The following is a 23,838-nucleotide window of genomic DNA, read 5'->3' on the forward strand; positions in this document are numbered from 1 at the left end:
GCTCCTTACCACTGTGCGTGCAACCAGCCATCACGTGCTGCTCATCTGAAAGGTACACTGTACACCTGGACTGTACTTACAATTTTCAGCAGCCTCAATTGGTTCAAAGCAAGTTTTTATTCTGGCACTCTGTCAGTAGGGTCAGAGGCAGCTGACATGTTTTCCCTTTCTGTCACAGCACTTTATATACAATTTAAATACAAATATTACTGGATCAGGGAGACTAAGAATCTGCTACTGCCTGAAAAAAATGCAATCAAGCAATAATCCCTTATTCAGCCGTGTATTTCTAGGGGTCTCTAAAACTGTCCTCAACAATGGTACTGGCAGGCAAGAAGTTTTTGGTGAGTAGCTAATTCACTGAAAAACGAAACTGAAGAGACATCTGGACTTTGCTAGAAGTCTAATTAAAAAAAAAAAAAAAAAAAGAATCCTAAATTGCATTTTTTTAAAAAATTGAATAACCCTGAAAATGAAATGTTACATTTGTGTCTGAAAGGCTCCTATTCTTTCTCAGAAGGAAATGAACTGGAACTGGTTCATCTCAGGTTGATCACTGGGGAGGGGTGGGAGACAGAGAGATGGAGGAGAAAAATATTTCCATTTCATAACAACTTCAACCAAACATTTCTTCTGATTTTTCATTTCAGCTACCAGAGCAAATAAATTGATTCTTTGCACACAGGGCAACAGGAAACTACCAGAGTCTTTAAAGCTTCCTAGGAATGGGACAAAGTTGAAAATACTTTTCTGCCGACTAGCTTTAGTTCATTGATAGTGACTTTTAACTTTGACAAGAGGTGTTGCTTTACTAGTTAATGTGCTTTCCCTACACCCAACCCTCTCATAATTTTTAAGGACTCTTTGTCCCTAGAAAAAAAACAAAAAGAAAACAACTTTCTTTTCATCTGAAGCAGCCTGCACACTCTGTCTTCTAGAAGGAAATTGTTCTTTGGAGTAGCAAAGATCAAACTATCTGGAATGCTCCTTCCTTTTCAATCCATCATCATCACTCTAATATATAGGATGGATGAAGAGCTTTAGGCACAGAGCTAGGTATGGCACAAACAGAACAGAAAAAAATTGCAAGCCAAACAATTAGCAAAGTTAAAAAATATTTTATATACAATAGGATTACTCCCCTTATTTAGGACACTAACTATTAATTTGTCTTCTTTGTTCCTAAAGCCCCTTCTGTACAGGTGTTACTGTTATCTATCTGAAAAGGTCCAATGAAGATGTACTGGCAGAAGCAGGAGTTACAGTGAAGTAGCTCTTTAGATCTTGTTCTACACAAGATGAAGCCAAGGGTAGGAATACCCTTTCTTTATTAACTCTGGGCAAACCAGGTCCCTTCTTTTTTTTAAAACAAAACACTATCAGAAAGAAAAAAGAAAAAAAAAAGCCTCCATGAAAATAAAGATCCAAAGCAAAAACAAAGGACAAATATCAGGAATTCCATACAGAATAAAATAACAAGCTGTAAGATCTACTCTTATTTTTTGGTAGTGATTTTTTCCTACCCATCTCCATCGTTGTTCAGCAGTTTTTCTTAGGTGCCGCATTCAATAATCCTTCTGCACTTTGATGTCAAGCATTCAATAGCTATCTGCCTGCCTCCCACTTCTCCATATTCCCTGCAATTCATCTCCTCTGATTAGCTAAGATTTCACCTTCAAGAACACCTCTGCTTCTCTGAGTGAGCATGAGTGTGTGCGTGTGTATTTATATAATATTTGCAAATATTATCTCCCTCCTGCTCTGCATGCTACATAGCAACCCCTGCCGGAGCTATGGATTAAGCATCAATGCCATTCAGTAATTCAATTTGGGGGGCCTGCTGTTTCAAATCCAGCTCAGGACATCACGAGAGCAGCTCAATTGAATTTAGGGCCTGCTTTCAGCATTACTTCATATTTAATCCGAGCTGAACTTCATTTCACTTGCTTTCTCCACTAAGATGCTTTCTGCAACCAAAAGATACTTCAGATGTTCCCTGATCTCATGCAGTGGGGGTGGTGTGTGCTTACTTCTCCCTTATATTGGTTTGCCACTGGATTAAGCCATGTCAGGGCTGCTGGCAGCTTGCACAACGCCCACAGGAGCAGGCAGTCTGTACCTGAGGTGAGTGGCTGCCGTTCCCTTCCCAACTCACCGGGTTGTTGTACATCTCAACGATGAGCTGCTTCACTCCGTGCAAGGTGGGATGAGCCCATGGAGATGGATTTGCCCAGTGCCGGTTTAAATCGAAACCCATCAGAGAGCACCTGTGCACACAGATAAAAAGAACACAACAAATATATATATGGGCTTCCGACACTTCTGGCTTCAGATGCAGAACTATCTTTCATTCAGCCTCCTTCCCCTTCCCAGCACAGATGCTCTCTCTCTCCTTCCCCTTCCACCAGCTGGCCACACGAGTGTAGAAAAGCCTGCTTGTGCCTGGGGGTCCCCATCTGTGCCGTGTTGCAGCTGGAGATCCACAGCTACAAGGATGAAGGGCATCTCCACGCCTTTACTTTGCCCTCAGTCAGGCTTTGACTCAGCAAAGCCGTTAAGAGCATTGAAATCAATGGCCATTAAGTACGTGCTTAAAGGATTTAAAGCATGAATGTAACTGTTCCACTAACCCAGGGCCTTAGTTTTTTCCCCTTCTGCAATTGCCTATACAAAAGTTAGCCAGCCAAGACACTAAGTTAGAATGCTTTTTGGCCATTGGATCTTGTGGGCAGTGAAGCGTACATGCCACCTTGGCTTCTCCTTCCTGCCCTGACTCATATACCTCTCAGTAGGCCGTCTGTACGTTTTATTTTGTTGCTCTTGGTCCCATGGAGTAATATTCCATTCTGAGTGAAGCCCTAGTGAAATCTGGGGCTCTTGGTAGGGGAAACACCCAAGAAATTAAAAATCTGGAGGAGGCATAAACAGAAGAAGGAAATCATTCCCCTTTTTACTGCGGAGATCACCCAGACAATCCCTGGCCACTGATATAAGGTGGGAGATAAGTCCCTTCTACTCTCTCAAGCTGAGCTTGGGACCAGTGAGAAGAAGCAGAACATCAGGAACTGCGATCTAAGATCACCACAGGAATTTTATGAAAGATTACACAAAGTTCACAGAAATAACAAAAGCCCAGGCAGAAATGCAACTTTCTATATAATACAAACAAAAAAATCAACTTCATTGCTAAGCCTTAAATCTTCTTGAGAAAACAAGGGCTTTCATTGATCCCTGGTCTATTATGAAAATGCCTGTTCAGCCTTAATCTTTTAAACACACCTATGTAAACAATAGAGATTTACTCCAGCGGCATTATCTTTTGATAAAAATTTTAAGAATCTGAAGACTGAAAAACATTAGTTTAATTGGCAAAAAGAAAGGGAAACGCTCTCACTTCCCTAGCAGTCGAGAAAGATGACTGTGTACATCAATCCCAAACAAAAGCTGCATACAGACAGGTGAAATACTAAGAAAGATGAGGGGATGAAAACAGGACGTAGTAGAGAAAATAGCCTCCCTGTCTTGGCCATTACCAGTCTGCTCATCCACAGAACAGCTGTGTGTCTTCTCTGGACACCCCAGCAATTTTGCAGACAACTAAGGCTGTTGTTTGCACCTCAACATAAAACAAAACATTACACAAGCTCTTTTCTCTCTCTCTCTTTTTATTTATTTATTTTTGTCTTAACATAAACTCTCTCTCCAGTCGGTTCTCCTAATCCTATTTTCTTTTGATCTCACAGACATTGATATAAAATCAGAAGTACTTTCAGAGACATAGGTGGAATTACATTGGGATAAAACTGGTTAGAAGTACAGAATTACAGGAATGAGTTTTCATTTAACAAACAGAAGCTGTGGTGATCATGATGAATCTTATTATATTTTAAAACAATTCCCAAGAAAACAGCATGCACACCCTACAGGACAACTTTCTTCAGATATCAGAACCTCAAATCATATACCCTTATGGTTGAAGTTTCCCATTTAAATATTTCAAACTAATAACACTGTAGAAAACAGGCATATTTTGATTTTACTCTAGTTCCAAAATACACTGAAGTGGGCAAGCTATAGAGAAGCAAAAGCAAACTTAAAATATTGACAACCTATGTGTGAATTTAATCTTGGGCTTGGGACTATTGGATAACATTGTGTAAGTCATCCCTACAGGGAACAGAAGTAAGCGATATCTAATTTTTGTAAAATACCCAGGTGTTGCACTTGGCAATAGCTAAATTTTCTGTGAATCTCTTGTTAGTAATGAATCTCATAGTTCAGGCAAGAAGAATAGTTGAAGATAGTTGTCTCTGCTCAACAAGTCTTTATAAATAGAAAGAAGCGATACTTGACAAACAAGTTATTCATTTGGGAAGCTCCTCTGAGCTCTATTTAATAGGATCCTAAATCAATTTCCAAATATCATTTAGCCAGTCTTTGATGTGATATCACATCTTTATCAATTTAACAACAATTAACTTTATTTCTGATGGAGGCATTACTATTTCTTTCCAGTATGGCAACAGTGTAAAATTTTCTTTTTTTCTTTTCTTTCAAGTCTATTTTTTATTTCCTTTTTGCCTAAAGACACATTTGTATCTACCGCATCCTTATTATTTATCTGCTGCAAACTTGTGGTCTCTCTAAGGTAACATCAACTTGTGTTCCTTGTTACTTCAGATTTGATTATTGACTCTATTACATGTAGAACTGTCTCCCAAAGCTCACGTATATCAGGACATGACCAAAACATACGGCAAGAGTCTCCCACATGCCTACTACAGATCCAGCATTCATTATGCTCTCTTGCTCCCAGATGATGCAATCTCCCTTGTGGTAGTACCTCCAATGCAAGCTCAGGATAACTTAAAAACTGCATCTTGCACTGCTTTGTAATTCCCCCTACCAACCTTTAAGCAGTTCATTTCTAGTACACATTGCATGCTATTTCCATTGCTTAACTATTCATCTGCTCCTTTAAGCACTGAGTAGACAAAGTGAGAATATAGGTAAGCAGCTCTGCAAAGGGAAACAGCTATGTACCGATATAACAGGGTATCTCTCAGTACTTAAGACCAGATCTCTCCCTTACTCAGACTGCAAGTGGCTTCAGCATGGTTCCTTATATGACTGAGTATTTCCCAAACTGGGAAAGGACTTCCAAGTATTTCCTGCTGGAGATTAGATTTATTTTGTGCAGTAATCGAACTAAAGCACTCTGTACAAAAATAAGAGGATAGAAAAAAAAAAAAAAAAAGCAACATAAACCAAGCTAGATAAATTCCACCAAAGGACAGTTAAGAAAAACATTTGAAGAGTGATAAGGAAAAAAACAAAACAGGAGATGTCACAGACTCCAACAGGCTCAAGAGAAGACACAAGTGGTTTCAAAATTAGTGATAGGTGAAGAAGGTGAACATCTCCAGGGTAAGGGTGTTGGAAAATACTACATTCCATGAGGTCAAGCCAATGAACATGGAAGATAATATTGACATAGAGACAGGTAAGAATGATATATACAGACTCTCACTGGTTAGAGAAAGGTGTAATCAGGAGGAATTGAGTTTCCTACAACAAGCAAAGTAGCAAACTGTTGCTATTACCTCACTGCAGACATCATTCATACTATGAAAACCTGATGTTTGTATTACAGAGTAATTGCTGATAGAAATGACATACATGTCATTTAAAATATTTAAGCCATTAACAATTGCTTGAATTTTGGACTGTACTAGTTAGGGTTTGCTAGATATATATGTCACCTATATCTTTTTGTTTTCTGACAATTTATATTTAAATCAGGTTCTATCGTTACTCTGATTGAATTAGAATTTGTTTTTCACAAATGTTCTTCAGTCTTTTTCCAAAATTTCTATTTTCTACCAGTAGATAAATTTATTACAGTGTTTACAAATTTACATAAACACAGTACAAATTCAGTCAAAGTAAATGAGCTTCAAAATTGAAATGGAAACTGAAACATTTTGCGGTATTTATCCCACCCTACTTGGGAGACAGCCAGATCTCAAGAGGTTACCAGCTCAACTCAGTTAAACCAAAAAATGTTCAGACCTGCATTCAGCTTGCTGGGCACCTGTCTGGACAGAACCTCCTTGCCTCGGGGGCTTAACTTATCAGAGGTTTTACAGACTTCTTAGACATCTGCTGTATTGAAACCATTCTCATCTCTTGCTCGAATAGAGAAAGGTTTAGTATCAAGGCATATGCTAGGTTTATTGTTAGGGCTGCTTCCTATTCTTTCAAGTTATGTCTTTACTTTCTGCAATCTTCAAGTTTCAGAAACCTCCAGGACCTCTGCCTTCTTTTCACTTGGGTTCTTCTCCCCACCCTCTGCCCCCCATTCATTTTCCCTACCACGTGAGTCCAAGTCTCTCACTAACAGACCCATTTCCACAAGGTAAGATACAGAGAATAATGGAGGAAGGGAGTTAAAGAAATCCTTTTTCATGGCATATGATTTAATACAAAGAGAACTCTACACTCTTCCCTTCAGCTTTGTAAGGTTGCGTTGGTTCATTGGATCAGTACCAGGTGAATCTCTAGATAATGCTGTGCACAAAGCCAGGGAGTTCAAATCCACAAATGGCTCTACCGACAGGGTTAGGATTTGAAATTGAAAAGGTAGTGGGGGGACCTTAGGCTTATTGCAATACAAGTGGAGACAGAGGGTAATTGGTCTCCATTGTTGCACTTCGAGGCAAGAGTAACAGCAAGAAACTGCTGAGAGTCTGCAGCCTGCAATATCATGCGAGAAGAGTAGTCGTGCAGCAGGAGAGTGAATACAAGAGGAACACATGGAAGACTTGTTTCTTTTAATAAATATATCATTTTAAACCTGTTATATTCACGACATTCTACAAATCAACTCTACACCTGCTGTTGTTGGAGAAGTCAGAGTCTTCATTAGTGCACATTTCATCATTTGGGTGCTTGGGGTTTGCGATTTATGCGTTTGCCTATTATTCATTAAAGAGGATTCATTCAAGCCCACATGTTCTAAGGCAATTAGGTAGCAAGATATTCTAACGCTCCTGCTACAAAGCATCCCTCTCCCATCTCTCTCTCCCCCCTTCCGAGCTTTCTGCATTTTTAATTTAGAGCTCTGGAAACCTTCACAAAGGCTATTTAACATAACCACTGCAGTGTGCTCGAGGCAGAACACGAGTGGCCATACAGAGCAGAATAGCATTAGCTACCAGAGACCACACGGTGGAGTAGATGTTTACAGAATGAGTGCTGCATGGTGTACTGACATAATTTTAAACAGTACATGACGATTAAAGATATGTTTCTCCATTTTCTGTGTAAACAATGTTAAATAAGAATAAACACAAAGGGATATTTTCTCCTTCTGATGAATACGTGCATTTCTCAGAGCTTTTAATAGGCGTTACAGACACACTCACCAAGGAGAATACGCCTCTGCACCTGACATGGGCTGACTCCCTTCTCTGATCTGCAGGATACATCTCAATTCCAATATTAAACTCTCCCTCAACAGCCTGAGTCTTCAGAAATGCCAGAAGGACTCTTGGGCACGAAGCAAAGCACTGGAAATAAAACCCATCCCTCACAGAGGAGAATTCTGCCCTGTGAGTGTTTTGGGGTGTAAGGTGGTAAGAGCTGATCATCAGCACAGTTTCTCCCCACACATTCTCCAGACCACTTTTCAGTTTGTCAAGAAACACCACTCCCAGCACGTCCCCAGGGAGGCGGCCCATAGGTTCACCAAGATCTTTCTGAGGCAGCCCGTTTCTGGCTCCACACGCAGATCTTTGCAGGAGCAGCTCATCTCTGTCTCACCCCAGGAAGGTGCTCTGGGACTCCCACTCCCAGCAGCATGCTGAGTCACACGCACATCAATCTAGAACACCTAGGTGCTTTAACCAAGTTACTGACACCGCCTACAGTGCTTCCATTTTCAGGCTTGATTCATTGTTTGGCCTTTTCAAAACAAAGCATATAGTTCACTTAATGAGAAGAAAACAGCAGTTTTTTCTCCAACTTTTGGATCCCCAAAATTTCCACTGCAGATATTGACCACTGCAGCTTCCCTGATGCAGACCAAGAGCCACCTACAACTCATGGATAACAAGCTGTAACACACTGAGAAGAATCTTAGCTTCACATGAGATTAATTTACCGAATCTCCACCTCTCTGAGTGCTCCCTGCAGCCCAAACTCCTTCAGGTCCTCCTTCCCAGTCTTCCCAACACTTCTCATCTTCCACATGATCTCTCAGAATCTTCCCCTTCAGAAAGGCAGACATGCTTTAAATACATGACACCTCCCAATCATTAGCGAGCACTCCAGCTGCTGTATGCCAACATTCCCCACGTTACAACGTCTATTTCACACAGTTCTTGTCAGATGAAGTTGGCAGTCTTACTTAACCTACTCACCTTCAGGCAAGAGGAAAGGAGTAGTGCCTTCCCTCTAGACCGGTGTTATACAAACATGTCCCAAAAGATGGTTCAGCTCCTACTGTCAGATCTATGACACGTGGAAAGCTGCAGTTCAAGGAGCAAACCCATGCTCTTAAGAAGTCTGGATATGCCACAGCTGCACAGATACATACAGCCTTCATTCAGCTCTGCGTATGTCATTATTCTGACAGCCTTCAACTATGGGAGCACAGGGTGTTTTTCCACAGGGCTCTTACTTTATTCTGCACACAGGATCAACACTGTTCATTAATGAGCAGATTATTCAATATTTTGTCTTTTCCTTATTGCTCGATACACAGCCCTGGGCTCCTGCTTACTGCATGCTGCTCAGAGCTGTTCTGGAGACAGAGCTATTCAGTTCCTCACAGCTTTCCTAAAGTGCTCAGCACTGCAAGACACAATTGCTGTATAAAACACTGATGGACTTCTTTCCCCAGCTCCACTGATACAAGAGGGAACTACATTGTCCCCAGTTCACAGAAGAATCACTGGAACACACTGACTGAGATAAGAGGCGCCTGCTAATTTGGACCATCATATCTAAGAGGCCAAGGACAGATATTTTAAGAGAACTTCATATTACATAGCATGCTACACATTCAGCATCTACCGTACACTGATTTGAGCTGAAGCTGACTGTATTCAAGGCCCAAAAAATGACCACATGAATGAATGGGAAGAGTATTTAAAACAGCCAAGTTTAGGAATTAGGAGAGTTGGAGGTAAGGTTCCTATCAAATGGTAAGATATTAATAGATGATAAATGGCTTTGGGGTGTTTTTCAGTTATACCTTAATTCAGCCATTTTGTGTTTTTTTTTTTTTGTTTTTTGTTTTTAATTCCAGAGCTGCTGCAGTTAACTCTGAGACCTTACATGGTTAGCACCATGCCTGACTTTTGCCCTTACTCTTCTGTATAGCATTAACCAATTACTTCACTACACTGCAGGCTGCCAGACAATTTGCATCCAGAACCATCACTTATGTTATGACAGTGATGCTACACACACACACATTTTCAATAGGTCTGTGTCAGAATCAGCTAGAAGAAATCCATCTCCACATCTCAAAGGCCTTCTCCTGTTTTATACCCTGAAGTGCAAGTCTGACTTATTACCAAAAGTGTCAAGAAGACGTACTCTATTCTGATGAGATGCAAACAGTAAAGCAGCACAGGACTGGCAACCTGCAGTTGAATGCTAACGAGCAAGATTTAACTGCCCAGCATCAGAGAGTTTGACCGCTGGCTTCCTTTAGAACTATCCTTGCTAACAGGCTCCAATATACTTAGGTATTTCCCACTCATACGCAGCCAGTATACTGATTGCATTCCTGCACAGTCTTGCCATATCTGCAACTAGCTCCTCTTGCAAATGTGTTTTGGATTGGATACATAAATATCCATCCATTTTGAGCTGGTGGAAGAGAAGGCTCTTTTATCGTATCTGCACAGGGTTACTCAATCCATGCATGCTGCCTGAAAGCAGCCTATTCATGCATCAGTAGCTAGCAGCAGGTAGAGTCAGGGATACATCTGTTAAACAGGCGTACCAATACAAAGTCCCTTTACCACTATTAAGTGAATTTACAATTTCATGAAGACCTGAAAAAAGCTACAGGTTTCATAATATTACAGAAGAGGGAAAAATAAGCCAGTGGTTAACTTAGGGTGGTAACATAAGACTGTGGGGACATCTTACACAGCCTATAGAAAAACTACAGTGCCTAAGTTCTCCTCTCTTAAAAATAATTTTATTACTGACCCTCCATGGTGTTTTAAGAGGAAATACATGAAGGATTATGAAGTACTTTGGCACTACAGTGATGGGGATATATCAGGCTCTGTAGATGGAGATTAAGTGGTTTATGGAATCACAGGAAGGTTTTCTGACATAGTCTGAATTTTAGTGAGGTTCACTTCCAGTAAGACTGCACTGCTTCACACTTAACATTCTCTTCTGAAATGCTTCTAAAAGCAATAAGATATCCAAGCCTACTTTATGAGAGAAATTCTCTGAGGTTTTATATGTATATGTACAGCACATCTACATATACATACACACAAATATGTCAGCGTTTCCTCTTGCTCTTTCAACCCCCAGCTCCCTGTAACTAAGGATTTTTTTCCCCTCTCAAATGTGTCTCTGTTCTCACTTTAATTTTCAAGGTCATCTGGCCCACTGGGTGTGTTACATATTGCTATCTAATTAAAGAGAGCATATTAACCTTATTCTATTAGGTTGTTTTACTACCTGCCAGATGAATATTGCACATTAGCAAAGGGACAGCGTGGCCAAGTCAGTTAAAAAACAGCAACACACAAAATACCAGAGCATACATCTTTGGAAAGTCCACCAGAAACTCTGAGCATGATGCAAATGTTCTTCCCGTAATCACTGCTACGATAAAATAACAAACATTTCATAACCGAAATAACACCAGCGCCAAGTTTGTCACATAACATTTCAGAAGGTGGCAGGCAAGCTATAAAGCCCCGATCTGCCACTGATTGCAATCAACAAAAAAGCCCAGATGCTTTCAAAGGAAGTTAAATCAGGCTCAGATCTTTTCCAATCACTTCTTAATTTAAGGGGCAGAGTTTTACCATCTGAGCTTCACTGCATGGTATTGCCTCAGCCCAAACAACACAGAAAAGGAGGAACTCTTTGACAGCACGGTGGTCTCTGTTCTATTACCAATTTCCACCTCAGATCACTTTGGCTTTGCATTTTCCACCAGTCCCATTGGTGGAAATGGGACTTTCCATGGGACCAATCCCACGCTACATGCCCTAGACAGCAAGCTACCTGGCAAAGATTTACTTCTTATATTACCCCACGGCATCCCCTGTTACTAAGTCAAAACAGCGTAGGAGGAGATCTGGTGCCATTGCATGAGTTAGGGGTCAGTTGTCTGAAATGGATGCTTGTCCAATGCAGAAGAATGGGAATGTAAAAGCACTCAAATTGTAACTCCTATGAATCACTGCAACACACCAGCAGAATGTGATTTGATACTAAGCCAAGCTGAAACTACACATTTTGATTCTGGTGCACTGAAAACATCTCATTGCAATGAATAATGGTACAGTGAAAGATTAGTCTGAGAATCCTGATGAGAATGTTAAATCAAAAAAAAAAAAAAATAATAAATCAGGGATTTGAAGCATTTGCTTTTTTGTTGATATCCATAGAAAACAAGCATTTGGGGGGGAAATGGCCAGAAAATTTTGTGTCTATCAGTTAATAAAAATTTTTAGTATTATACAATTTCCTATGATTTATAGAAGAATACAACCATTTCTGAGGACATGCAACATCCGAATAAAGGAGCTGAGGATGAAGCACCATGCCAAATTAAATTTGCTGGTAACCTTTATCCATGCAGACCAGGAGAGATTTCAGGTGGAAGCTGATCTTAGCATACTTATTATCCTACTTCTCACATTATACTTGTTGATCAAAAAAGCCACTGTGTTGCCTAAATATTTATGAGTGAGAAGCTTCTTGTCAGCCCAGATACTTGAGTTAAACCTGCCATGCAGAACTGATGCTTTTTTTCTTATGTAATCCTTAAAGAGATCATCCAATATGAAATTATGACACATCACTGGATCAGGCTTTCTACCTCTCTTCTCATCCTTAGAAACTTTGCTTTCAAACTTTGGCAGCCAGAGAGCTCCATAACTGTCAAAGATGCGCACTTCTTTCAGTCTAACTGCATCTCTCTGGCATCATGGTCTATACTATTTTCTAGTGAACTGTCCATTCAATCAGACAAATTATTAATGGGTAGTAAAGCACTAAGATACGTAGGAATACTAAAATTATGCCAGCAAAATGAAACAGAAGTTCTCGGCCATATGTTAATTTCCCAGAAACCTTGTATGCCACTGATCAAAAACTGAAGTATGGCTTCAGTATAACTTCAGTCAAGTTTTATAGGAAAGCTTACAATTGCTTCAGTACCATCTCCGAGAAATTCTCATGCCTGTTGCTGTCAACATCACAAGTGCAAAAGCCAGCCAATATCATCCCCTGTTAAGTGAACAAGTATTCATCATCTCAAGTATGTTACTTGTGAAATTTAAGATGGTGCAGCAGTGGAAGGAAATGCAATTCAAAGCAATCTTGGGGTTAAAAAATACAAATGCTCACATGGTTGTGCATGCTGCAGTACCCAGTACTTTTTGCCTGTGACTTGTATCCTGTAAGTTAAATGAAATGGCTAGTTGGGCCACACTGTTTGTGCCTATGTTATCTTCCAGGAATTTTTGGGTCAGTGGATGACAATAATGTCAAAGACTTTCAGTTCTTTTAATTTCTATGAACATAGGCAACTAAGCAGAAGAAAAAAGGGTGCTCCTATGGTCATTTCTACTGAAGAAAATATTACTTAATGAACTAAGACTTTATTAGGCAACAGCGAATCCGAATGTTCAAAACATACAAACAACAACACCACAATAAACAAACCAAAAAACCATGCATTTCTATCCAGAGACTTTTAACATGTGACTGGAAAGAGCCTTAGGAAACAAATATAACACTAGGGCTAGCTCTTCTTTCAGATAGGAGTCAGACTGAAAACCTCTAGAAGTCCACATTAATATCTTTCTCGTTTAATTCTGTGAAAATCCCTAAATAAATGGAAAGTTTCAATTACTGCTCTTAGCTCAGTAGACACCAGAGAACCCAGCTGTAGGACAGCAGGCTTCACAAGAGACCTCTGGAGTGATTTATTTTTCTTTATGCATATTTGCAGTCTAACACAGTTCAGCACCCTTGAGATACAATCCTATAGCAAAAATGTACAATGAATGAGAACATATATGAGTGGGAAGTGGAGGAGCAAACAGATTTCAATTTCAAGCTTTCATGGCTTAGCATAAACAAACATGAAACAATTCATCCTTAGAATTTAGAGGTGGGAGGCGGATATTGACAGTGTCCTCTAGACACAGAAAGACTGAGAAGTAGGGAGCCTGGAGCGAAGGGAACATTTTAAAAACTGTTGAAAGCCTTAGGAAAGTTAGAAGCAAAGATGAAGCTTGCCTGTTTCATTCACTGGGCTGTAAGTGGAACTCTCCTACCCCGCTACCCCCAAGATTGTTAAAAAATAAGTCAGCCCTGTCAAATGTTGCTTTCTCCTTAACAAACATGACCTTTTAAAAATCTGAGTTAAAATTCAGAATGAGTGAACAGATTCTAGAGAAAGCCACAGGAATAGCTTCTAAAGAGCTTACACTCAGCTAAGGCTCTTTATGAATCTGAAAAGCCTAAATGAATTTTTTATTTCCCCCCCAACATGTTGTTTTTCACAAATTCATCTTTTGCCCATATTCAAGCTGACATGGGACTAAGGTTTTAATGGGACAGTGCAATGATCTTGTAGTGATCATTAAGCGATTAAAGAGCTTTCTTCTGTTCCAGATTTGTATAGACACTCATTTAAGCTGTAAGCAGACAATCTAAATCCCACCTTCCCAGCAGACTTTCCCATTAGCTTCCTTATTCTCTCAACATTAAAAGCAATGAGGCACTGCATAGTTGCTACTCACTGCTTCAGCACCAGCAGTGCCTCCCATGGTAAGCTCATCTTGAAGCATAACTGAAAAAGCCATGGAATATTAGTTCAGACTACATCCATGATCCATCTGCTTCTAATATGAGGAAGCAAAACTTAAGTGCATCCACCCCATCCCACTGTGCCATCTTCCCAGTGGGGTTCAGGAATCAGCCCCTTCAGCTATACTTTGCGTGGAGAAGAGCTTCCATATTCGGCAGGCAAGACAGAAAGCTACTCCATGGTGCTGATATGTGGTTTGTTCAAGCTAAGACAAGGATCCAAGTGCTGCGTCTTCCAGTGTGGACTGAAGTAGTTCTTTGATTTTGGGAGTTAGGGCTTCCACCTTAAGTATTTTGGAAGTGGACTCTTGTTTTTCCTTTGCAACAGAATTTCAAAGCAACTTGTTCTTAAGGCCCATGAAATGGGATTGCTGGAGGCATGTGGAGAAAAGAGCAATTTACTACTTTCAAAATCAAATTGTTCTTCTCTACTGGCCTGACCTGAATACTTGCCAAGAACACTGTGGTATCCCTATCTGAAATTCACATTCAAACTCACAGGGTGGAATTAATCAAATAAAACAAACTCTGACAATAGTGAAATGGGTCACCCTGACCACAAATGAGCTTGAAAGAGAAGATCTAAGTAAACAAATTTAAGGCTTTCAAAATTAAGTAGTTCACCTGTAATGGTAACACATGGAAACAATAGTTCTGTGGCCAGAACAAAGACGAGATGAAAATGACTTTCTTCCATTTGAAAGAAAATATATTGAAGCCCGGAAGACAAGAACAGAGACAAAGGAAAACAAAGTAAAACAGCTCATAAGAGTCCTGACAATTCAACTTCTCCCATCAGCCTCTGGAAAATGGATAACTTATGTGTGGTATGATTGAATTTCACTGTTTTGTCACCCTAGCGGTAGCATCTTGTATGAAACTCTGTTTTATGAATTGAGTTTTGAGATGGGGCCAAGAGAGCAGGAGTTATGCCAATCTAATCAGGATGTGACAAACACATGCATCAAAACGTTGCATTGTCAAGATCCAGAAGCCATTTAATTCCAGAAAGATTTTTAAAGTTGAGAAAGCAGTTTTGGCAACACAATTAGAAATGATGAGAAGGAAGATGAAAAATCCAGGTGGAGAAAGATAAGAGTTATTTTCGTTTTTTTCTTCAAAATATATCTTTAAAAATTTGGGCACATTCCTGCATAGTTTCTTACGTTCTTATGCAAAGTTTTGTTCTATTCAGATGAAGTGCACAGGCACTTTCTTCTATTAGTTCCATTTGTTTTCTAATCATCTGATAAAGATGCAGTGAAAGGTACATGAAATGAGATAAATCACATCACAGTGAAACCCATAAAGCCATAAGATAAGACACCCCACAACACTGAGTAAAATATCCCAACAGAGGAGGTTAAATACAATAAGGAATATGCTAACATCATTGCCACACAAAGAAATAAGCATGCTAATGCCATGCCATAGGAAGGAAAGAAAAATTCACAAGCCTGATTTGTAAGAGCTCCTAAACAAAAGCAGGGCACAGAAATACTCTGTGATTATCAATAACATGACACCAAATTGGAAAGCATGTTCATTTAAGAGAGACGACACCAAATTCTTCCTTCAAAAGAAAAAGAACATCACAATCACTTTGTATTTCCCTGGTCTCGGCTTGCATTTCCTATCTAAATACTGAAGATAGCTTCAAAGGATAAGTACAGATTAGCAAAATACTCCAGGTGATTGAATGGATTAGTATTATTGTTTAGCACAATGCAAGGTGATAGAAAAATCTACAGAAAAGAAAGGCCTGATATCTGGACAGACACTTGAAATTATGCTGCTGAATTTTTACTTTTTTTGTAACAACGTCAAGTGTCACAGTAGATGCCTGAAAGCAATTCCAACTAAAAAGAGGGATTTATAACTGAGGATCTTGAGCAACAACAGGTGGAACAAAAATTCCTAAGTGAAGTGCTATTTTGTCACACACAAAAATCCATATGCTAGTACCAGAAGCAAAAATATCACGTTCTAACAAACTACACATAATAAAAATCTGAAGAAACATTTTTCTGTAGGAGGAAGGATGAAAAGGGAAAAAAAAAAAAAAAAGCATCAAGAAGAGAAAATATTTTAAGAGGAATTCATCCTGTATCTAATCCTGGTCAGGCAGAAAGCATAAATATCTGATGTCCTCACCACACAGGCTAATGTAATCACATCCATCGTCATATTCTCTGTTTTCCCCAGCCTCACAGAGATCCACGCTTTAGTTACAGGCTTACTGATATGTTCCATTTCCCTCAGATCCCAAGAATGCAATATCAAACAGACCAATTCTTATCAAACAGACCATTTCACTGCATGATGTGGCTAATTAGTTTATGTCTAGGTACACAACATTGACCTGAACTTCACTGTCTATTAAACTATGAGCCATTTCACACAGCCTGTAATTAGGGATGGAGATTTTGCATTCAGACATTACAGTTCTACAGTTTCCTCAACTTTCAGAACTAAAGACTTTGTACTTAAAGAGCTTAATCAAAGTCCCTAAAACTCAGACATCCACGGTTTGCATTTCATTGATTCTTGGAACGTTTCATAGGTATTAATGAAATATTCTCCAGAGCAGCAGCAAGGCAGGTGCATGGTATTAGTCTCACTTTGCAACTAAAACAACTGAGAAACAGAGAGAGATTGAATGAATCATTCAAGATCATGCTGGACTTGTCTGACAGAGTCACAAATAGCAAATCAAGTCTCTGAAAAAAAGTAAATAAATCATGTCCCTCTCTGCAAGAAGCAGAAAAATATTTGGTTTATTCTGTGTGTATCCTCCATGTTTCTGGGTTACAGCCAGCAAACAAAACTGCTATTCCAAGCAAGGTCATTCCCACAGAAAACCCAGACAGACCATCAGCTGTAAGTAACAAGTGCACCGAAACAGCATATCCTCACAAGAATTTCATTTGAATGTTTGAGATCCAAGATTCTCATGTAAGGATTTAAGACGCCTCAGTGAATCTCATTTACCAGAAGAGAACCCCAGCTCCAAATTTACTCATGTTTTCTCATGGACAATTATCAAGGCAGGAGTAAAGAGTAAATAGCATTCATCAAGAGGCCAAAGGACAACTAAACATGCCAGGTTAGCCAAACTATCTTCAGACATGAAGAAGCAACTTGCCCTAGACTGAGGCAGGCAACTTTAGCCAAGATAAAAGCAAATTCGTGTTGATGTCTCTTAGAGAACCTTACCCAGTGTGTACAGGTGTGGAGAAAATGAACAGACAAGAGCCCTACTTGCCACAAACACTACAGATTTACCCCCATTCACTGGGATGCAATACACAAGTGTAACTGAAAAACAGTATTTCATTAGGGTTAAAAAGGATGTTTACTTCTCTTGACAGTTCTAACAGGATGACTATCAGACAGGGGTTCAGAGATAGATGTAAAGCAGAAAAAGGCCAATTATCAACTTTTTTCTCTTTCAAAAATATTTGAAACTGCTTCTCTATAATGAACAATACACAAACATATTACTGAAAAGTGAAAGGAGTCTTACCTATGACAATCAGCACAATTACTGGGACAGTTTTCAAAGATGACAAAATCTTTTCCTCCAAATTTGTGACCACAGCTCCTGGAATTAGAAGTCAGGACTCCCATTTGTGAACAATGACATTCCAAGTACAGACACAACATGTGCTCAGCAGCCATCCCTGTGGCTGTGCTGCTCACACTTGGGATGACTAACATGGCTCATGGTTTGTTCAAACAGAAAAATAAAGTTGTAAAAACCAAAGTCCTATTGCAAACATGGTGTGCTTTTACTAATCCATCACTGCAAGAAAGGGACATTTGAGCAAAGTCATTATTTGACTGCTTATGACATGTGGAGAATGGGAGCAATCACCAAGTCTGGCTTTTGAATCTATTTCTAGAGCATTGTGCAAACTCAACCCACAAATGTATCTACTTCTGTCATAACAAATGCCAGGTTGCCAGGAAAAAATCGGATGAAATTGGGTTTTGAATTATGTCAAGATTAAGAGAATACTAGTAGAGAATGGTAGAATTACAGTTAAACAGTGACAAAAATACACCAATAGAACACACACACATGAACCCAACAACATTGGGCCAGATCCAGTCAGCGTAACTGTCTGTGCAACTCTGTTGAGTTGCTCTATACACAAGGATGTCAGTAAATTTACTCTAGCTAGAGAGCAGACCTTCTGACTCATGTTAAACACCTTAAGGAGGGCAGATCAACCTCATTGTAACCCTTCCCAACTCTTTCCACTCCCCATTTTAACAGAGAAATCCATCCAGACAGCAATTTAGTTCACCTGGGACTGTGCTGCCGACCACAGACAGCTCTAAGACATCAGACTAGAATAGATGACTGACTTTCAGCTAAGAGCTAAACAAAGTGAATCCAACTCTCGTTTCAATTTCATTTTACAATTTGTGAAGTAGCTGCTAACAAGGAAGAGAACATAGCAATCTCGTCTTTTATAAAAGGTATTTAAGTGAGTTATATCTACTATGCAGAAATCCAAATCTGCAGTGCAAGATCTGACAACTGAAAATAGCAAACCCCTGATCAGGTACACAAAGTCCTTCATGTTTTTCAAAACACTAAAACCCCAGGGGACACTGGCCTCAAGCAATTTCAAACCATATTTCACAACCCAAGGAGGTGCACAGGTTTATTTTTTCTTCTCTTTTTTTTTTGTTTTCTTTTCTTTTTTTTTTTTTTTTTTCTTCCCCTATTTTCCATGTAGTTCTCAGAATGGAGCATCCAAACCTTTGAAATTCTCTCATGGCTCATTTGTAGGCATCTCACTGCATCCGAGTGAGTGTGGATGAGAGGAATAATTGAAAATGGGACACGTGGGCATCAAAACAAGCAAAATGTCCCCCTCCTTTCTTTTTCTTCTGGTTCATGCTTTTAAATGAAATCCCAGGCTGTCTTCCAACTGCTCCTCAGAGCTGTCACAGAGAAGGAACACGTAGAGAGCACTTAAACGACTGACTGACCTATTTCCATCCTTGTCTATGCTGCTGCATCAAAACCCTTCGTTCTGAATTCCACGCACATACATGCACACGTGTACAGCAATTTTTCTGAATACTCCCACAAGGAACTATTTCCAAAGTCTAACCTCATCTCCTAAAGGAGCTCTCTGTAGCCTCCAGAACAGCTGTTAACCCCACGGCCTAAGTGCCCTCCTTAATTAGGTTAACTTTTGGGAGCTCACCCTTTGGGGGAAACATCAAGAGTTCTGGCTTGCTACCTTGTCTTCTCTTGTATCAGGTCTGTTCCTGATTGGATGCTGTGTTATATCCAAGGAACCTGTGTACAAGGTTATTTTAATTTCTTTTAAAAATGCAAGCACAAAGAACACAACTGCGTATTGAATAAATCTAAAATTACATTAATAGTCAAAGCTCAGTACAGAGCCAAAGACCACCCACACAGCACCCAAATGGCTCTTCCTTTCCCACAGCACTCTAACCAAGGAACCTCCAGAATGACAAAAGGTCTCAACAGCTGAGGGGCTCTCCAGCCTTCCTCGACTCTTATACAGCAACAAAATGAACCTTATTATTCTATGTGACTCCTGTGCTACTACTATAGCTGGCTTCCCAGGAAGCAGCAGTCACTGTCTCACTGATCTGGCAGAACCTCAGAGATATAGAGAAGTTAATTGGATGAAATGAGACTTCAAAAAACAAAAACAAAAAGCCCTCTATGAAAAGACCTTCAACAAAATATTTTAATGAAATCACTAATCCACAGCAGTGTGATGGAGTGACGGCAGTATTCTCGATATTGTAGTGAAACCAATAATGCATAGGAGGAAACTTTGTTGTTGTCTCTCCAAAACATGCCCTTCATATGCTTCCCCCCTTCTTCCACCCCTTTCAATTAAAAGGGTTATAAAACAAGAAATGAAAAAAATGTTAATGAAGGCAATATAGAGTATTATAAAAAAAAAATTCTTTTTGAATACGGCCACATTACCCTTTATTGGCCCCCGAAAAAGGATAAAGTAAATGTTGTTTCATTATTATTTCTTGTTGTAAGAGAGCTCTGACATGAGTGAGTGTAATTATTGCTTCTGTAATTTTGTATCATTCCCTCAGTAAGTTTTCTGTCTACTGAATGTGTTTATTATAAAAAGAACCCCTGGTCAGCAGGGAGCCGAGAGCTGCAAAACACTGTTGATGGTTTGGGAGTAAAGCATGCTGTTGTAGATTTTTAAAAAGCCACACCAAACTGAGCTAGAAAACTAAACTTTGAGGAATCCCAAAAACGGTAAAGAACTTCAGAATATTCATGTATTCTGAATACACCCAGCACACCCTGAAATTCATCTTGCCTGATTTTTATTCGTATTTAATTATTTATTTTCAGTGCAGAACTCGATGACACACCAATCTATACATGTATAGCCAGATAGGACAAAGTTTGGTTTCCAGCTGCACGCTTCATGCGAGGACAACCTGCTACTTTCCATCTTAGCAAATGATCATCTGTGCCCAGAGCAAATTTTAGCTCTTACACTCTAGCCCCATTTATTGCCCAGGAATAAAGCAGCGTATCAGACGTTATTATGATTCTGCTCCTCAGCATCGTTCCCAAAAGTCTCCTGAACTTTGTTGCTACTCAAGTCAAAGGTCAACACAAGAAGTGTGTCCCACACTAGTGGCAATCTTCTCTCATTTCCTACTGGAGCTCACATTTATTATATTTTGTAAGTGAAAGATGTCAGGTCCTTGTCTGTAACAGACTCAGCCTATTGTAAGATAGCTAATTCTTAATTTCTTGTTAGCAGACTCTGTCCCACAATATGTTGCTGAAATAACTGACACAGATTAACTTTAAATACACACCCCAGAGTAGCTGTAGTTCAAGAACATAAAATAAAGAAGCATCCATAGCTGAAAGCTAATTTATATGCCAAAATAAGTTTGCGAATTTGCACTGAGTCCTCCCTGAGGAACCAGGCCTTTACTCCTAATCTCTGGGCAGCAGATTTAATATTTTAGAAAAAGAGAAAAAAGCAGATGACAGCACCTTCCCTCCTGTTCAGTTGTATATAATGAAAGCCTGCTGTCCTTCCTTTTCAGAGATTAAAAGACTGTGAGACTCCTATATAGTTATAGAGACATGCTACACAGGCAAATGCCCATTAAATGATACTCTCTTCAAAAGGAATTTAGTTATTTTAAAAAATTGTGATAAAGAGAGTTCTGAAAACAACTCAAAGCACGTTGACCTTATAGAATGACTTGAAATAGTCTCCAGTAGAGCCTTGAAACATGCAGTTCTTATGTTCTTGTTACTCACAGACCTAAACATTTATTGCAGAAACTACCACGAACTTATTTGTGATGGCATCAACTGCTCCCAGAAATACTTTCTCAGATGTGGATAAAACTACATCCACTTATGTGCAGGATTAACTATAGAGCTACCTCAAGAATTAGAACAGCATAGTTAAATTGGAGGGGACCTACAAAAATCATCAAGTCCAACTTCCTGACCACTTCAGGGCTGATCAATAGTTAAAATATATTATTAAGGGCATTATCCAATTGCGCCCTTTAACAGAAAGCCCTTTACTAGTAGGTAATCTTTAATGATAATTCATAAGCAACCAGAAGAGTTCCATTGATTAAACAAAATATTTAACAAAGCGAAACGCCTCCAATGACATTTGCCAAAGATTTCTTTTCTTTTTGTTTTAAAGCAGATACAGAAGCTCAGGATTCCAAGCTCTGGATAAGTTCAACAGCCTCAAGAGAAAGAGAAAAAAACAAAGTACATTAAGGCATAATGCTGTCATGCAGCTGAATGCTCTCCTCCAAATTTCATTCCTCATATGCCATGTATCCCAAGATGTCTCATCCTGCCCCAGAACAGATCCTTAGCTAACAGGACAGAGGCAGCTGCTCTAGTCTCAACACTGATGCACTTATGCCTGCAGGTAATCCCCGGGGAAATTTTACTTGCAGCTGGTTTAGGCTTGCTCGTCCTATTGGACACATTCACACAAAGGGACAAAATCAGATGGCAGCAGCTGTATTAGGAAGCCAAGCCATTATCAACATTTATATGGCAGAACTGGGTGTCTGGCCTGCAGGAGATGAGAAATCCCACCAAGAAGCATGTACAAGGACACCAATACATGTGCATCTAAATGAAATGAGCAGTAAAATAGGAATCAAAAGAGAAAGCCCCATAGATATGAAAATCCATTTATCTTAAATAACTGTAGAGTCTTTACACAGGACCAATGAGAAGCTACAATTCCAACTCCAAAGCTCAAAATTTCACAATCAACTATTTAGTTGCTTGATCTCAAGATGTGCTACAGAAGGTCTTGAATTGAAAAAAACAAACAAACAAAAAAAAAAAAGCTAAACACTCCTCACCTGGATCCTAGAACCATTTGACATATCTCACTGTCAAAAACTAAAACCATAGCACCTGAGAACCACCCTCTGCTTATGAAAACCTGAGCTCCAGCTTCCAAATCCAGTGCAGATCTAAGGCTTTCTTAACAAGTGGAACTGCATTGCCCAGTTGGCTCTTTGCATCATCCTGCTTCAGCAAGACATAGTGAAAAAGGCACAGGTGCATATAAAGAGCAACGATGCTAATTCATCCTTTGCTGTTTTCTTGAGGTACTGTTTCAGAAACATGGAGTGGTATAAAATAAAGCTCCTAATATCAACCAGTTATACTGTAATAGTTCCAACCATGGAAATGACTGTTTGGCATTTCTACCATATTTTTTTTCAATTTATAGTTGGCAACAGTTCTAATTTGTAAGAAAACTTGTCTTCAGATAATAAAATAGTAGCATAAACACGTACATGGAGTAGTTCAGGTGACCATTTTAGTTAAGATGCCCGACCACAAAATATTCCCCTGACAAAACTAAACACCAGGTTTTACTTTGGCCAACTGGTCTAAGTCAGATTGAGTCTATTCAAGAGTTCAGATTTTAACACAGTTTTTGTCCCAAGATATAGGAAAATACAGAATTGTTTCCAGCACTAAACAAGAAAGGGAGATCCATTTATAAAGAATACGTGCATAATATTTATTTTGCTCACGCCAACACTTATTCATGGCCTGCTTTCATCTTGATTAGTCATTCCCACTGCCACTTTTATATTATAGGTTAGAGATTGTATGTTTTCAATTAAAAAGAGAAAAAGGTTTTGTTCGTTGATTATTCCTTATGTGACTGCTAAAACAAAACTCCGTGTCTAAGTAGCCATTCAGGAACGGCGGGTACAAATCTGTTCTGATCATTATAGCAATGATCAAAATGGCCAGAGCTGACCTTCATCCTGCTTCTGTAGACCTTCTACAACTACAAATTAAAATGCTTATACCTTAAAACTAACACCTTCTGTTTAATACAAGTTTTCAGGAAAGTATCAGCAAAAGTTAACTGGATTATGAAGTTTTATTCCTGTGATGTTTTTTCTGTATCCTACTAAGCTTACATGGTATCAAAGCTTAAAGCCCTCTGCATTGGACAGTTGAAAGAAAGAGCCTCCAGCTTCTACTGATTCTAATAGAATTTGTCATTTGAAAGGAATGAATTGTCTCCAGAATTTTAACTTGTAGGATACTTCAGTTGGATTAAATGATTTAAGTAGGTAGTGTGTCTAACTTTTTTCATTCGGTTATCTAAAGGAAGACCAAGAGATCATCAGACATACAGACCTCTTGCAAAAGAATTCCATCTG

At 39.3% G+C, this 23,838-nt stretch overlaps 1 protein-coding gene across 3 annotated transcripts in view; it reads right to left on the reverse strand.

Annotated features, from left to right (window-relative positions):
• Positions 1 to 23,838, reverse strand: part of BEND5 (BEN domain containing 5) — an 853,353-nt gene that overhangs the window by 145,388 nt on the left and 684,127 nt on the right. For all 3 annotated transcript variants that reach the window (XM_085232377.1, XM_085232376.1, XM_085232378.1), the window contains exon 9: positions 2,156 to 2,267. In XM_085232377.1, the coding sequence (XP_085088503.1) occupies positions 2,156 to 2,267 (112 nt within the window). The remainder of the gene's footprint in view (positions 1 to 2,155; positions 2,268 to 23,838) is intronic.

This window comes from Meleagris gallopavo, chromosome 10, assembly GCF_905368555.1.
Source record: "Meleagris gallopavo chromosome 10, MGAL_WU_HG_1.1, whole genome shotgun sequence".
Classification (NCBI taxonomy): Eukaryota; Metazoa; Chordata; class Aves; order Galliformes; family Phasianidae; genus Meleagris; species Meleagris gallopavo.